This window comes from Corapipo altera, unplaced genomic scaffold (assembly GCF_003945725.1).
Source record: "Corapipo altera isolate COAL_440 unplaced genomic scaffold, ASM394572v1 2b, whole genome shotgun sequence".
NCBI lineage: Eukaryota > Metazoa > Chordata > Aves > Passeriformes > Pipridae > Corapipo > Corapipo altera.
This window is the reverse complement of record NW_020884874.1, coordinates 24,660,479-24,676,289: the sequence shown is the minus strand read 5'-3', so window position 1 is coordinate 24,676,289 and position 15,811 is coordinate 24,660,479. Positions and strand designations below refer to the sequence as shown.

The window sequence follows — 15,811 nt, the reverse complement described above, 5'->3', positions numbered from 1 at the left end:
AACACACTGAGATTGAAGGGTAAGAGATAATCACTTCTGAAGGAAGATGCAAATACGACATTTCTTGCAAATTTAATACTGATATTTTCTCAAACTCTCACATTCTTGAAGATCATGTTCTGGCCGGTATCATGCAACCAGAAATTAGGTCAAAAATAGGTCATCTCTAGAATAAAGACCTTGCATTTGTTAATTTAATTTAAACAAGGACCTGTTTTGTTTAAATTGTTAAACTTTTTGCTTGTTTAAAAAATAAATGAAAGTACCCTGTGAGCTGAAAGAATTTAGATTGACAGCACTGAAAACCAAAGTTTTGTACTCATTCAAAATTACTCCCTCTTGGTCATTTTTTTACCTACATGTTTTAAGAATTTGATGTTAGGAAAGAATATAGAGTTAATTTTTGCTTTGTTGATTTTAAAGGGCTTGAATTAAAAGTAAAGTTCTTTGTAGGGATATGATTAGGAATGCAAGCTTATCTTCTGTCATTAGTTTATTTCTTTGTTTCTCCACCTTTCTTTTGCTTTTATTCCTTCCTCTTCTCTCAACTCTTGTTTCAACCTTAGTAAATCTTGAAAGTATTGGTTCAAAAATATTCTTGTAAGTACTGCTGCTGGGTTCTCCTGATCGGAATGGCACCATTACCATGCATTTATGCAGCATCTGTTACCTGAATCAGCTGTTACCAGACCAAAAATCAATATTGTTCCCAGTAACGCTGTTCCTCCCATAAGCATTCTCTATAACAAATGTAATTATGTTTACAGTAAAAGCAATGCTGTAATGTAGAGTTGCAAATACTCTGACAATGATTTACACCAAGGCAGTGGGTAAATGTCATCCTCAAGTGCATTGCTAGTGCCAGCAGCTGTAAGGGCAAGTTGAGGTGTCAACAGAACAGTAATGAAATACATTTAACACATCTGTTTCCAAACACTACCTTTAAATTTGCTTCTGCAAGGAAGGCCTAATGGCTTGCTTGATACAATTATGCTGGTGTAGCTGCTGCATGTACACTTTTAATGTAGTATCAGATTATCTTTTTCTGGTGTGTGTCACAATCTAAGTGGAAAAAAGCATCCATCTCTTGGGGTGAGAATGTGCAGAAGGGAAAGGAATAGACGAAGGCTTGTTAGAGTTAATCTAATAGTTCTCTCTGGCTTTGTTTTGGAGAACAGGATGCATTATTGTTGTATCTATTACAGATACCTTAATTAAATTTGTGGTGATTATAGAAATGCATGTGAGGTCATTGAAATTGGAGATGAAATAATGAGGCTATTTGTGCCTCTTCTCTCACTTTTGCAGTTTACCACAAACATTTTATAGTACATTTCCTGGGACATAATTCCGATCTTACTTCCTCTCCCTGAGCCTGCCTAGAGTGTTACTGTTGCTGTACACCCTCATGCACAGAGGTAGCAGCGGGGCTGCCACTAGCCAAGGTGCAATTCTGATATATACTTTGCAGTTACAGTTTGAGTTCCCCTGCAGAAGTTGAGATCTAACAGTCAGGTTCACTTTTGTGAAGAAAACAAACAGGGAACTTTGATTGCTTTTTTCACATCTGGCCTTTCAAAATTCCCTATGAATTGTGTAATTAGCAGGGTTTAGTAATGAAAAAAGCATGGTGGTATCAATCCTTACATGTGGCTTGAGCAGGATGTGTTTCCTTCATTCTTTATCTAAACAGAAACTGCTATGGGCTTCTTCCCATGCGGAAGACACTCCCATGATAAACTTTGACTACCACCAATTTGCAAAAGGTGGGAAAGCTGAGAAATTGGAAAATTTGCTGGGGCCCCAGCTGAAGTTGCATTGGGAAGACTTTGGAATCTTCACAAAGGGCGAGCATGTAAATCCACGGTAAGTGTCACTGCCCCTCTGTCCCAGCATAGCCAGGCACAGTTTGTCCTGGCCTTTCCAGGTTTCTTACTGTGTTTGTACCATGACTGTAAATGACCATCTTGAAATACAGTTTTGAGACAAAGTGTACTCTTGGTGCTAAATGGATTATTTGGCTTAACTGCATCTCCATTGTTTCAAATCTGCAAATTCACCAGTCCACGGACTTGCTAATACAGTGTTGTAGATGTAGTCAAGTAATTAGATGTGTTAAATACATTGCGCACAACATGCTCGTAGCGTCAAAATGTGAGTGGGTATATTCAGGCTGAACATTTGATGATCTTCTTCAATCAACTCATGATTAGATGTTATTTTAAAATATACCATTTTTTCCTCCCTTCTCTTGTGTTTGGTTACGGAAGCCTGCAGACAGGTACTTTTCGAATGAATTGTTTGGACTGCCTGGATCGTACTAATAGTGTACAGTCCTTCGTTGCACTAGAGGTGAGTTTGTCAGAGGACCTTCCGTGGGATACCTGTACTGCATGCATTGTTTGTTGCACAGAAAAGACAGGAAAGAGTGCCTAAGTCTAAGTTGTGCAAGTCTGTCTTGCCAGCTTTATGATAGAGAATGGTGCTGGCTGGGCATAAAGAGCGAAAACACATTTAAGAACAATATTGCTTGGTTTTTTTTTTTTGTCTCCTGCACCTAATCCAGATACTGCTTGCTCAATTAGAGAGCCTTCGTTTGAACTCTAAATCTATAATTGAGCGCTTCGTGGAATCCTACAAAGAGATGTGGACTCTCAATGGTCATAATCTGAGCAGGGTATTTAGTGGCAGTCGTGCCCTTGAGGGGAAGAACAAGGTAAAGAAAAAAGTCAACTTTCTTTACTTATGAATAAACAGGTTTGCCATATTTACTCTTCAGTGTCACTTGCACTGATGATTCCTGTCTGATGTAGGTCGGGAAGCTCAAGGATGGTGCCCGCTCTGTGTCTCGCACCATTCAGTCCAATTTCTTTGACGCAGTAAAGCAGGAAGCTATTGAGTTGCTACTCATGGGTGACTTCTTCAGGGAGGAATATGCAGACAGAGGCAAGATGCTCATGGACCAGACTGCACTGCTGGGTAAGGCCAGTGTAAATCCTTCACTTTTCTTTTGTGTCTGCTTTTAGCTGTCAGATACAAGCAATTGTATGCTTTTGGAAAAAAAAAAATCAATAAATAAGCTACTTTCCCACAAATCAATTGTTTAAAACACTGCTTTCAACACTATGACCATAGCACAACTCTGTGCTTATTTGTCATATTTTCTTTTGAACTTTTGAGTATGTTTGTTTGCTATTTGATGATTATATTCTCTGACAGTTTAGAAGAGTTGGATCAGAGGGGAAGGATTTTAGGGCTATATACCCATATTCCCAGTCTGGTCCTGCCTGAGTTTGTCTTGAGGAAGTCTCTTGAGTTCAGCATTTTTATCTCCTTTTTTTTCTCCTTGCTATTTGCACATGCTTTTAGCCATTTGGATCTTTAGAAGCACATTTCAGTTGTATTTTGATTCATTCCGTGCTTTACTCTAGGTCCCTGATAGTCCACAACATAGACACATTTGTTTACACCAATCTAGAGTAAATGCAGCTCTCTCTGAGGAGTTATTTACATGCAAAACATAGGATAATTTCACCCACAAGCAGTATTGGGTGGTCAGTTTTTTTCAGAGCATCATTCAGCGCCACTTCAATCCTGGGCTTGTTCCATAACGCAAACCACAAGGAAAATATAGATAGCTTTTCTGTGCCTGACTGCCAATGCAAATCAGGTAGTTTACTTTGGTTGCTTACACAACAAAAGCACACTGCTAATTTCCATACTCATCAAAAATAAGTGAATATGGCAGTTTCCTGAGAGGATGTCTGACCAGCCTAGAGAGCCATGATAGTGCTAGATTTGGACTGAGGTGAGATTCTGGGCTGTTCTCCGCCTTTCCTTCTGTGTTCTAAACTTCTCAAGGCTTCAGTTTAATTTATAACTGGTGATGTTCTTGATTGCTTGTCCTGTTATCAAGAATAAAGCTCATTATCTTCCTACTATCTGATATACTGTTGTGTTTGGGATTTAATATGAAACTAATGACCGAGCAAGTGAGTGTGTGGTACTTAGTTGCTGGCTGGGTTTAAACCATGGCATGTTGGTAACACACTGACATTTTTAGTTGTTGCTAAGTAGTGTTTATACTAAGTCAAGGATTTTCAGCTTCTCATGCTTTCCCATTCAGAAGGCTGGAGGGCTACAAGAAGTTGGGAGTGGACACAGCCAGGACAATTGACTTCAACTGGCCAAAGGAATATTCCTTACCATGTGCTGTCATGCTTAGTATATAAACTGGGGGAGAAAGCTGACTGGGGGCCACTGCTTTGGAACTGGCTGGGCTTTGGTTGGGAAGCAGTGAACAATTGCATTGTGCATCACTTGTTTTGTGTATTCTAATTTTATCATCAGTATCATTTTTCCCCCCTTTTCTGTCCCACTGAAGTCTTTATCTCAACTCACTTTTACTCTTGTGATTTTCTCCCCCATTTCACTGCGGGGGCAGGGAACCAGTGAGCAGCTTGGATAAACACTACTAAGCACTAGTTGCCAGATGGGGTTAAACCATGACATTGCTGTAGACTAAACTGAAAGGATTATGGGTGATAGAATAATTTTTTTGCTTATTACTTGAAGAAGTACAGAAAAATGTACACTGAAAGTGAGTGACCAGCCCTTCACAAGCTTTCCAAGGATTCCTGGTTTCTGGAAGAGAAATTGCTGACATCAACTCCAGTTATCTTGTAGCTATTGCCATTTGTGTTGTTGCTGCTAGGGTAATGTCATTATTTCACAGTGACTGCTGCTGCTGTCTGCATGGCTTCTGTCCTTTTATAGCACATTCTTCTTTTACATACCTTCTTTCTCTCTCCCCTCTTTTGTCAGTAACTCCAAGTATTTTGAAGGCCATGTCAGAGCGTCAGTTTGAATTTACAAGCTTCAAGCGTGTTCGTGTTGCCACGGGGACCTGGAACGTGAATGGGGGAAAGCAGTTTCGAAGCAACATCCTTGGTACCAGTGAGCTGACAGACTGGCTGCTGGATTCTCCCAAGCTCTCAGGAGTTTCAGAATTTCAAGGTAAGATTTCACAGTCAAAATGTGCAAGCAGTATTTTCTGTCCAGTGAGTCAGGACACAAGACTTGACCAGACTTTCAAAGGCAGTGCATCTTGGAGGGTATCTTCTCTCAGTTCTTGGGGGAGTAATCAGTTCCTCCATACTTGTGCTGCCTTGCTGCAGAAGTGGAATGGTGTGTGAAGGGCTCCTGATAGTCAGAGTATCTCCTGAGTCTATACCATATGACTGTTTTGACCTTCAGCAGGTCAATTGTGGGATGTATCTGCTTATTCTGCACCCCATATTTTATTTTCTTCTTCCATATCTCTCTTCTTTGTTCTTTATCATGAGAGGGAGCTGCATGCATAGGTGCCATCAGAACATCTCCTTGGTCTATATGGAGCTAAACATATCTGTACAATCTGAGCTTGTCTGGAAATGTTACTATCAAAGCCTTCAGACAAAAAGATTTATTATGATAAAGGTGATTTCCTTTTTTTGTTTTAGCAGTATAGAAAATTATTGTGCTTGTACCTTGCTGAAATTGGCAGCCAAATTTCTTATTTATGCAACAAGGTCAGGTATTGTAATTGATTTACAGATTTTTATGAAGGTAAATGAAAAGTGAACTTTCTGTCACTTAAAAACTGAGTGGTTACAAAACTGTGACAAAACCTGTGCTCTTGTTGTTGGAGTGGATTATTTAGCTTCCTGCAGGCATCACGGGGATAGTTCTGTACCTAATCTTGAAGGTCAGGAATTCATTCCTCAAATCCTTGGCTACTTATACAAGTTGTCTTGTTTGAACCCTTAGTACTTGAGTGATATATGATTAGGTGCAGACCACTGTCTGAGCAGCTTAGGTAGGTGATTGGTCCAGTCTGTTTCAGAAACACGTTAGATGTGTTAGCACATGACTATGCCCATGATATTATAATTTGTTGAGAGTCTGTCATGTTTTAGTCCTGCCAGGCCTTCCCCTGAGAGAACCAGAAGAGCAGGACTACATGGTATAGGCAGCCATAACATGATAGGTCTAAGCAGCTTCTAGAAGACAAGTGAGTTATGAATGGGCAGAGTTAGGGTCCAACCATGGAAATGTCTGCATTCATGTTAATATCAGTGCAGTGCCTACACAAATGTGTAAGTATTCAAAGGCAACTGTTCAAAATTATTAATGGGAAATACACATGTGACACTGCCTGTCATGTTAAACCAATAAAGGAGGCTAGCTGTCATGGGCTAGTTTCATCTTTGTGTCTACAGAGAGTTGCTGTATATTTCACTTTTTTTTCCATTTGTGCTTTCTGAGTCAGATCTGATGTTTCTCTACTATTTAGGTCTTCATGTTGAATCAAGTTGCTATCACCATGGTCATATGACAGTTTAAAAAAAATAAAAACCCTTTAGGCAATGGAGAGACCTGATAGGTTAACAGATTTTCGTCACTCTATTATATGAGAGCGTTTGATCTTTGGTGTTTTACCAGGGTAACATCCACAGGCCTGGGCCAGGGAAGGGAGGGGTCACTGTGCTCTAGAGTGACCTAACCTTAAGTGCAGGTGATCTAAGAAAGACTTGGAAGAAAGAAGACAAGAAGAAACTTCAAAGGCTTCCTTAAACTAGTAGATAAACTTCCTAAAGGCATTGAGATGGAAGTGACATACTGGTGTGTGGACAATAATATCAGTTACATAGGAATCAGTGTCAAAAAGGAAGAGCATGTTGGGTAAAATGACAAGCAGGTAAAGATGGTGGGTAGTGGGATGTTGTGGCTTCAGTGATGAGTGGAGTGAGGGAGAGAGAACATTGAATATTTTCCCATCTTAACATTGCTGCAATATAATGTTCTGTTCTGAACTGCTTCCTGCAAGAGAGATGGAGACCAACTGGTGGGAGAAAAACAGGAAAAAATTTCAGAGGAACTGCAGGGGTTGTTTTGTGAGATTAGATTAAAGGAGCTATGAATATGTATAGCTTGGCAGGGGATAGAACTACAGGAAGGATCTCTGACAGAAATTAGAATACAAATCATTAGAAGAAGCAACAAAATAGTAATTCTGATATGACTTTTCCCTCTTACCAACAGATGACGATAACTGCCCTCCTGACATATTTGCAGTGGGATTTGAAGAGATGGTTGAGTTAAGTGCAGGCAATATTGTAAATGCCAGGTAGGTAAAAAAATCCCTAAACAACAAACACGTGAAACCAACCAAACAAAAAACCAACCAAACAATTCCCCACCCAGTGCAACTCAAAACAAACCAAACCAACCAACCAACCAAAATCCCAACAAAAAGAGCAGCATCTTCCCCAAAGAAACCAGCCATGTTCTTTTTTATGGTCAAATGTATAGAATATTTCCTTCCAAATCTGTTGCTTGTAATCATAGCTGGAAATATGTTTCCCATTAACAAATGTCACTGGGATGGTGTTGAAAGTGATCTTTCTCTGTGAACTTCTGCACAGTAGAATACACTGTGTTTTCTAAGTCTCTTAAGTCTTTATGTTGGCAGAGAAGAATTTTGATGTTTGACATTGATTTAACACTTGTCCTTAAACCCCTGTCTGATGTTGGAAAAATGTGCTCAGTGACTACAAACACAATTGGCCTTCATGTGGAAATTCTAAAATGAATGAAATGTCTCTGTGGCTAATTGTATTTGTGAAAATTATGGCTAGAGAAGGAGTTAAAGGCAAAGCCGGAGCTTGGCATGTCAGCATGTACAGTAGGCTGTTGTGTGTACTGGTCCTTTTGAATCTGAAAGAGAGGGATCCCTGAGGATAATGTTTCCAATGCTGATTCATCAGGCTGGCCAGTTAGTTATCTGTTCTGGGAATGACAACTTACAGCAGTGCTTAGTATGGCTGCAGGGCTGGTGATATATCTGCATGGATCGGTTGAATTTGGAGATAAGAAAAAGCTAAGTCTACAGATGTGTTTGCGAGCACATGAAATCTTACAAGTCATGAGATTGGTATGGATATTTGCTTTTACAGTTGTGATTGCTATAATCAGCTTCCAGTTATCTCCAGTGAATGGGTATATGAAGAGTCTTGTGAGCGTGGATTTTTCTAACCGTAGTAAATAAAATCCCTCACACATCCAGGAGCAGGATAACTGTGTGCTGTTCTTGGGTTTACTGACCCTACTAACTCTGGGCTAGCTTAGGAGGAGGTGTTATCTGTCTGCCATGCATCCTACAGCACCTCAAGTTCTACAGCCTAATGGGATGTCTGTAAACCTAAGGCAGAGTTAATCTGTTCATTTTATTGACTGTATGTGGTTTGTTTTGATTCCATTAAATGATTTTATGTTTTTTCCAGTACAACGAATAGAAAAATGTGGGGAGAACAGCTTCAAAAAGCTATTTCCAGGACTCATCGCTACATTCAGCTGACATCAGCACAGCTTGTTGGTGTTTGTCTTTTCATCTTTGTACGACCATATCATGTCCCCTTCATCAGGTAAAAAAAGAACTAAACCAAACCAACCAACGAACTTCTCCCCCCGACCCCCGCCACAAAAAACCCCAACCTGTGTCTTCAGTAACACCTGCTGTTGGAGTGTGGCCAGAGAGCTTGGATGTGATTTTTCTGCTTGGTGAGAGTCATGCAGACCTGGATTTTGGTCTCTCCTCCTTGTGGGAGAGAGACACGTTAGCAGGAGGCGTCAGGTACACTCCAGGTGGGCAGTCAGGGTGGAGCACCTTGCTTGCGTGCTGTCTTTCTGGAAAAGGAATGACCTGGACTAGTAAGTCCAAGAGTGTTTGGTGCACCGAATGAAGGCAAGTGCCTTCCTCTGCCTAAAGGGCAGGTTTTACTTTTGAACCCTCCCCCTTATGGAAACAGGTTTAGTTCCAGATCTGAAAAGGATGGTTGAAAAGGTGGAAAGAGAGTTGGGGAAAAGAGACCTAATTTTGACCCCTGACATTTTATAGAATTGAGAGCAAAGAGTATTTGTCTTGAGAGCAAAGAGTATTTGTCTTGAGAGCTTTTAAGTGTTTGTCTCCCAGATGCCACAGAGAACCAGAACTATGTGCCTAGTCAGGAGGGTGCAGAGCTGCAGATCCTCATGTTACTAGCACAGATGTCCCTGGAGGGTGACCAAACTCCTCCAAGATTACCCAGCCGCAGGGGATATCTGCATTAAAATGCCTTTGCCTTGGGCAAGAATTATGCAGGATATGTGTAAATGGTTAGGAAATGAATAATTAGCCAAAACTATCTTTGGGCATCTGACCATAAAGCCCAGAATGATTCAAACAGTCCTCTCTACTATTAGGGACACTGATTGGCCACTGCATTTTGTGATTAAAATATCAAAAGCTGCCTCTTTCTTCCCTCTGATCTCATATCTACTGAAAAGATCAGAACAGAGCTTGTGCGACATCAGGTGCTGTAGGCCAGGCAGAGGAATGCAATCCAGGTAACTGATGGTCTTGCATTGCCTTCCCAGTAATCTTTCTTCAAAAAAATTTCTTTTTTTCCTGCTATGAAGCAGTCCAGAGGAGAAGTGTTTCTCTCAGTTTTTTTGACTTTTCACCTGGCTTACAAAAAATTTGAGTAATCCAGTAGGAAGTGCATGGTTTAAATGAAAATCAAAAGCAGAACAGTACAGTGGCTCTGTCACAGTTGTCAAACTGCTAAAAATTGGATGTAGCCTTTTGAAACTCAAAAGAAAAAAGGAAGGGTTTGATTTTAATGACTAAGTTTCACCATTTAATGCAAATGCACTGTTATGTGTTACGTGAGCATAATCAAACCTAGCCTGTATGCTTGTGTAGTTGTCCCATATCTAAAAAAAGAAAACAAAGATGATCAGAAGTGCAAAAAAAGGCTTCTGTGCTTACAGAGAGTGAAGAGATTTAGACATAAGATAGAAAAAATAGAGAAAATGAGACAATAGCTGAAGTTTATACAGCAGTGAAAGGACTGATGAAATTCAAGCAGTGAATTTACAGTGGGTTGTCTCAGCATAACCTTTGCCTTAAATGCAAATCAGATGAATATCAATCAGGAGTTGGGTAGGCAGGCAGCAGGAAGGGAGGACTCTTTAGAGTGAAAAGCCTGAACATGTACTTCTTTCAGAGTGCTTAAATCTCCCATTGGTTCATGGAACAACTTAGTTGTTCTTCCTTTGCCTCCCTGAGGGTGTCTTCTGGTGGTGTCCTACTGTGAGGAAAAGACAGGAAATTAAAGAGGGAGAAGAAAGACACAAAAGATGGGGGAGGAAGAGAGAAGAAAATGAGAGGCATGGGGAACGAGGACCTGTAACATCCGGCATCATCTACATCGTGAATTTCTGAGAATACTTCAAATGAGACTTAGCAGTTTTCTGCATGCCCCTTCTAAAAATCAGTAATATTCTAGCCCAGATCTACTTGACTTCTCTCTGGAAAGTAAAATTTTCTCACTGGGAAGTACAGGCATGATGCTGGGATGGGTTACAGGAATGATCTCATCATTTACTTATCTGATCAGACAGCTATGCTGGATATCTGGGAGAAATTATCCTGAGAGCTGGTAGTCTTTTTACCAAGTTATCTTTCTGTAGTAAAGTGTATGCTAATCATGACATTGAAATACTAAGTAATTAACAACATAGAGACCCTAAGCAATTTGTCATGAGTACAGAACTCATTTAGGATTTAGACATAAATAGTTGTATCCAATAATCACTGATTTTATCACATCCGATTTAATAAACTATGGGTTATGATCTATTGCCATTTAATTGAATGAAAAATCCATCACGAACTGTGAAGTTGGGTTCCAATACGTATGAACACTAATTAATTTTTTAAATGTCTGAAAAGCAGATTCCCCTATGTTCAAAAGTAAAAGGAAACATAACAGTAAATTTCGTTATTATCGTTATTTTAAGGTAGAGGTAAACTTGAAAAGTATATTCTGTAGAAATTCCCAGTATTTCAGAAATCAGGTCTTGCTGGTCTGTTTGGAAGGGACAAGTAGAGGAAAATCTTTTCAAATAGTTTTATTTCTGTACTATTGTATTATACTTAATTTGAAACATAAGAACTTGAATATCATCAAGAAACTAGAAGATGTGCTTAAAAGCAGTAAGCTTTCTGGAGGGGAGAAAACATGGCATTGTAAACTGGCTTTTCCTTTATGTTGCAGTCAAAGTTAATTGAATGTTTGTCCCTGCAGTCCTTTACTCTGTTATCTTTCTATTTTTTTTTTTAATCCAGGGATGTAGCAATAGACACTGTGAAAACAGGAATGGGAGGAAAAGCTGGAAATAAAGGGGCAGTGAGCATTCGTTTTCAGTTCTATAGTACCAGTTTCTGCTTTATATGCAGTCACTTAACTGCTGGGCAGACTCAGGTGAAAGAGAGGAATGAAGATTATAAAGAAATCACACAGAAACTCAGCTTCCCAATGGTAAGTGTAGATGTATGTATGCTAAAAACATTGGAGATAAAGGTGGTGTCTTTACATTGTGAAAGCTGGCCTCAGGATGTATTTGGTGACAGGTCATCAAAGAAGTCATCTCAGTGCCACAGAGAATGGGAATAAAAGAAAATGGTAAAGAAAATGTAAAAAAAAAATAAAATAAGGAACTATTTCACAGGAGACTAGATACCACCCATTATAGCACTTGCTTTACAAAAGTATTACTCCTTTCAAAAATTTGAGTTACTGCAGTGCTTGAAAAGTCCTCAGCTATGCACAGTTTTCAATTCAATCTTTCAAAATAATGCAATTTAATTGACGCATCTATAAGGCATCATGGAGAAGATCTAAGTGATTGGTTAGAGCTGGAGAGCATGATATTGATAGCTCTTGCTGGCACTAGTTAGTGAGAATTCCTGAAAGACCATCCATGCTATTCAGTACACCAGTGCTTTAGCTGCTCCTGCTCGGGTATGATATATCAGTTCTTGGTCACTGACATGGTACTTTTCATTCCTTTCATTTTGTCCTTGTGAATGTGTCAGCATCAAGGAACTGCTGGCTTTTCTCAGAGTGTGGCAAGTAGGCACTATTGGTCTGTATGAATAACTTTTCCCCTAAATTGTGTCAAATCAATCACCCTAGTTTTTTATTTCCAGCTTGTCGCCTCAGGCCAGTAGATAACCCATGGGATTTGATAGCAGTACTCCTTTGGTTCCCTTAATGTTGATTGCTTTAATTTCCACAATACTTCCTTTCTTGGACCTCTCCAGAGAGGTCCTAAGCCAGAGGTGGGTGGGTGGGTGGGGGCATTGGACCAGTTTTTGTATTCTGGTTAGTCAGCAAAAAATGGCATTTAGGTTGCAAAGCATAAAATTTTAACTTCCTGTTGTTTGCAAGGTTTAGAGGCTTGGCACGTGCAGCATATCAATCAGTTGGTTTATGTAGGAGCTAATACTGACAGACTGGACGTCCTGCATAGACGATCTGTTCCAAATGGCCATAAAGTTGTGTTTGTGGCAGTTTTTCCTTCTAATACCTTATTAACTATTTGATGTCCTTTACATCTGCAATAGCTAAACGTACCTTGTGTGTATAACGCATATAAAGAGTGCCCTCTAGTGCTATGACAGCAAGAGCTCCGTAACGTTTCCCTGATAAATCCCTCAGGTTTGGAGGTTTATAGCTTAACTGGGGGGGGGAGGCGGAGAGAGTGGGGGGGGAAGACTGGTTAGAGGACAGGATACTAAATTTAGAACTGGAGTGAATTTTCATTGACGTTTTATTTCAATACATTTTTAAAACTATGACGTGCACATAAGATCAAATTTGGAGCTTGTTCTTACTCAGGAGCTTTGTTGCTGAATGTGCCTTGGTAGCAGAAATACATTTGCTGTTATATTTAGAATATGTAAATATATACATGTGGAATGTGTTAGGGAAACAAACATATATTTTGAATATTCATGACAGCCAAATTGTGAATATAAAGCTGGGTTCCAGCTTAGACATACTTTCAGGAAAGAAGGATCAGAGTCTGACACTCTTGTTTACAAAATTCAGCTCAGTAGGATGCCAAAGACAGTGAAGGAACCATTGTATTTTACCACAAGATGAATTTGAACAAATAGAATGTGACAAGTGGGTCTACTGTTTAGTAATTCAGAGAGACTGAGTTGTACATTTCAGTGCATTTTAAAGGTATTTTCATGAATGTGATTTAACATTAACGGTATTCTGTACCTCTGAACTAGGGGCAGAGCATGTTCTCACATGACTATGTCTTCTGGTGTGGTGACTTTAACTATCGCATTGATCTAACATACGAAGAAGTCTTTTATTTTCTCAAACGTCAAGATTGGAAGACACTTTTGGAATTTGATCAACTGCAACAGCAAAAATCCAGTGGAAAAGTAAGGCAGTATATCTAATTTTCTTGAATACCTGCATGTTGTCTTGGTCTTGTTCCTTGAGAGAGTGAAGAAGTTGTGTTTTCAGACCCTTGTTTGTAGCACATGAATGTAACACTTTGTTTAAAACTCAGTATGTTATTTGTTTGCAAAGAAATTGATACTTCAGAATGGGACCTACCTCAGCTGTAACTTAATCAAAGCGATATTATTTATTTTAATAGATTTTTAAAGACTTCCATGAAGGGACTATTAATTTTGGACCAACATATAAATATGATGTTGGCTCAGAGGCTTATGATACAAGTGATAAGTGCAGAACTCCAGCATGGACTGACAGAGTGCTTTGGTGGAGAAAGAAACTGCCTTTTGAAAAAACAGGTGCGTAGGATCTTTCCTCCTTCTTTATCTGATTGTCCAACTCTGCTCTGCAGTGGTGCGGCCTCACCTTGGATATTGTGTGGAGTTTGGTCCCTGCAATATAAGAAAGTTATTAAGCTGTTAGAGACCATCCAAAGGAGGGCATGAAGGTGGTGAAGGGCCTTGAGAGGAAGCCGTATGAAGAGCAGCTGAGGTCACTTGGTCTGTTCAGCTGGAGGAGACTGAGGGGAGACTTCATTGCAGTCTTCAACTTCCTCATGAGGGGAAGAGGAGGAGCAGGCACTGATCTTCTCTCTGTGGGGACCACTGACAGGACCTGAGGGAATGGCCTGAAGTTGTGTCAGTGGCCTGAAGTTGGCCTGAAGTTTTGTTAGGTTGGATAGTAGAAAAAGGCTCTTCACCCAGAGGGTAGTTGTGCACTGGAACAGGCTCCCCAGGGTAGTGGTCACAGCACCAAGTCTGACAGAGTTCAAGTTTAGACAATTTATTGTTTAGACAATACTCTCAGGCACGTGGTGTGACTCTTGGGGATGATCCTGTGCAGGGCTAAGTGTTGGACTTGATCCTTGTGGGTCCCTTCCAACTCAGCATATCCTGTGATTCTGTAATTGGAAAGTTGTTTTAGAATTCATCCAGAATTAGTGAATGGTGCTTTATTAAAGCAGATGTTCTTTCTGTTTCACTGGATTAACTTGCAGAGGTAGAAAAAGCCCTTTCTTCTTGAGTGTGTGGCAAAAGGCTTCATGCTACAGATCAAAAAGGTGCTGGGAGCTCACTGAAGAACTGAAAACAAATCACCTGTAGCAATGTAGAAATTATTCTGTTGTTTTCAGCAGAATCATTAGTGCACATGAAGTTCCTGTCTTATAATGGCTAGATTGTTATAACTGCTGTCCTCAGTAGACGTATAAGCAGTTTTCTGTAATTTCTTCTGTCTTGGTAATTTTTAGGAATATTTCTGCTGGCAATTGGGGGAGATTTCATTAATTAGTGCTTACAAAGTACTTTAAGATCATGAATGGCTGGCACAACAGAAGGCTGTTTTCACTTGTAATTCAGAAGTTACAGTTACAAAATAAGAAGTATTTCTTTGCATATCCAGGGACAGTTTTTCATAACTATAACCATTTTCTCAGTCTGTGAAAAATCTATGCCCCAATGTTTCTAAATCTGAATGAATTCATATTAAAAGTGTAATCACTGGAGTGTAATTTGACCTATCCCTACAAATGTGATTTTTCACATGCCTGGGAACTTCTACTTGGAATTTAAGTCATACCATGATTATGTTAAGTGTAAAACCTACAAAGCAAAAATAGGGCAATCAGAGAGTACATGTCAATGGTATACAGTTATGCACTCTTATTTAAGGAATGAAAAACAAAGTAAAATGAGGAGCTTAAGCCATTGATAAGAGATGCAATCTGGGAAAAAAAACTGTGTGAGACATAATAAGGAAGTTAAGACAGCCCTCTTGTGCTGACTGTTTTCATTTTAGAGAAGGAACACCCTTCCGCATTTTTGATGCATATTCCTTATTTTGTATGGCAAAGCTTGCCCCTGGGGGACTTTAGTATTTGGAATATACACAGAACATAGGATCTAACTAGCTGGTCTGCAAGAGTCAAGGCAGGTTCCTTTCTTTAGAGCTTGTAGGCCTCTCACAGCTATTTTACACGGATATATTACTGACCCCTTATCTGTTCACCCAACTTCCAAGCCCTGCAAAGCTTTTCTTAGTTCACTACTAGAGTTCCTCTCCTTTACTGCTGGTGGCAAGGCTCTTCTGCCTCTCAGTTCTAATTGTTTCGTGTTGCTTCTTCTTACTGTTATAGGCTAAAAGACTACTTGCTTTCTGAGAAAGAAGTGTAGCCCCAGTGTGAGTGATTCAGCAGAAATGCCATATTCCATATTAACTCATTTTCAACTCGACAGAAAAGAGATAGTTATCCATTTGCCCAAACAGTGACCTAAAAACTTTCCTGTTATTAACAACAATAGAATACCTCACTCTAGCATAATGTCTGGAGCACTTTCTGTCACCTTAATGCATTGCGAAAGACGTATTTGGAGACTGGATGTGCATGGGTTTGCTTTCTCCCA

At 39.7% G+C, this 15,811-nt stretch overlaps 1 protein-coding gene across 4 annotated transcripts in view; it reads left to right on the top strand.

The window, feature by feature from the left end:
• The window catches only part of SYNJ2 (synaptojanin 2), a 71,374-nt gene that overhangs the window by 40,704 nt on the left and 14,859 nt on the right, over positions 1 to 15,811 (top strand). For all 4 annotated transcript variants that reach the window (XM_027634096.1, XM_027634097.1, XM_027634098.1 and 1 more), the window contains 10 exons: positions 1,694 to 1,866; positions 2,271 to 2,352; positions 2,567 to 2,716; positions 2,814 to 2,979; positions 4,825 to 5,016; positions 7,084 to 7,168; positions 8,325 to 8,465; positions 11,213 to 11,405; positions 13,172 to 13,330; positions 13,552 to 13,708. In XM_027634096.1, coding sequence (XP_027489897.1) covers positions 1,694 to 1,866; positions 2,271 to 2,352; positions 2,567 to 2,716; positions 2,814 to 2,979; positions 4,825 to 5,016; positions 7,084 to 7,168; positions 8,325 to 8,465; positions 11,213 to 11,405; positions 13,172 to 13,330; positions 13,552 to 13,708 — 1,498 coding nt within the window. The remainder of the gene's footprint in view (positions 1 to 1,693; positions 1,867 to 2,270; positions 2,353 to 2,566; positions 2,717 to 2,813; positions 2,980 to 4,824; positions 5,017 to 7,083; positions 7,169 to 8,324; positions 8,466 to 11,212; positions 11,406 to 13,171; positions 13,331 to 13,551; positions 13,709 to 15,811) is intronic.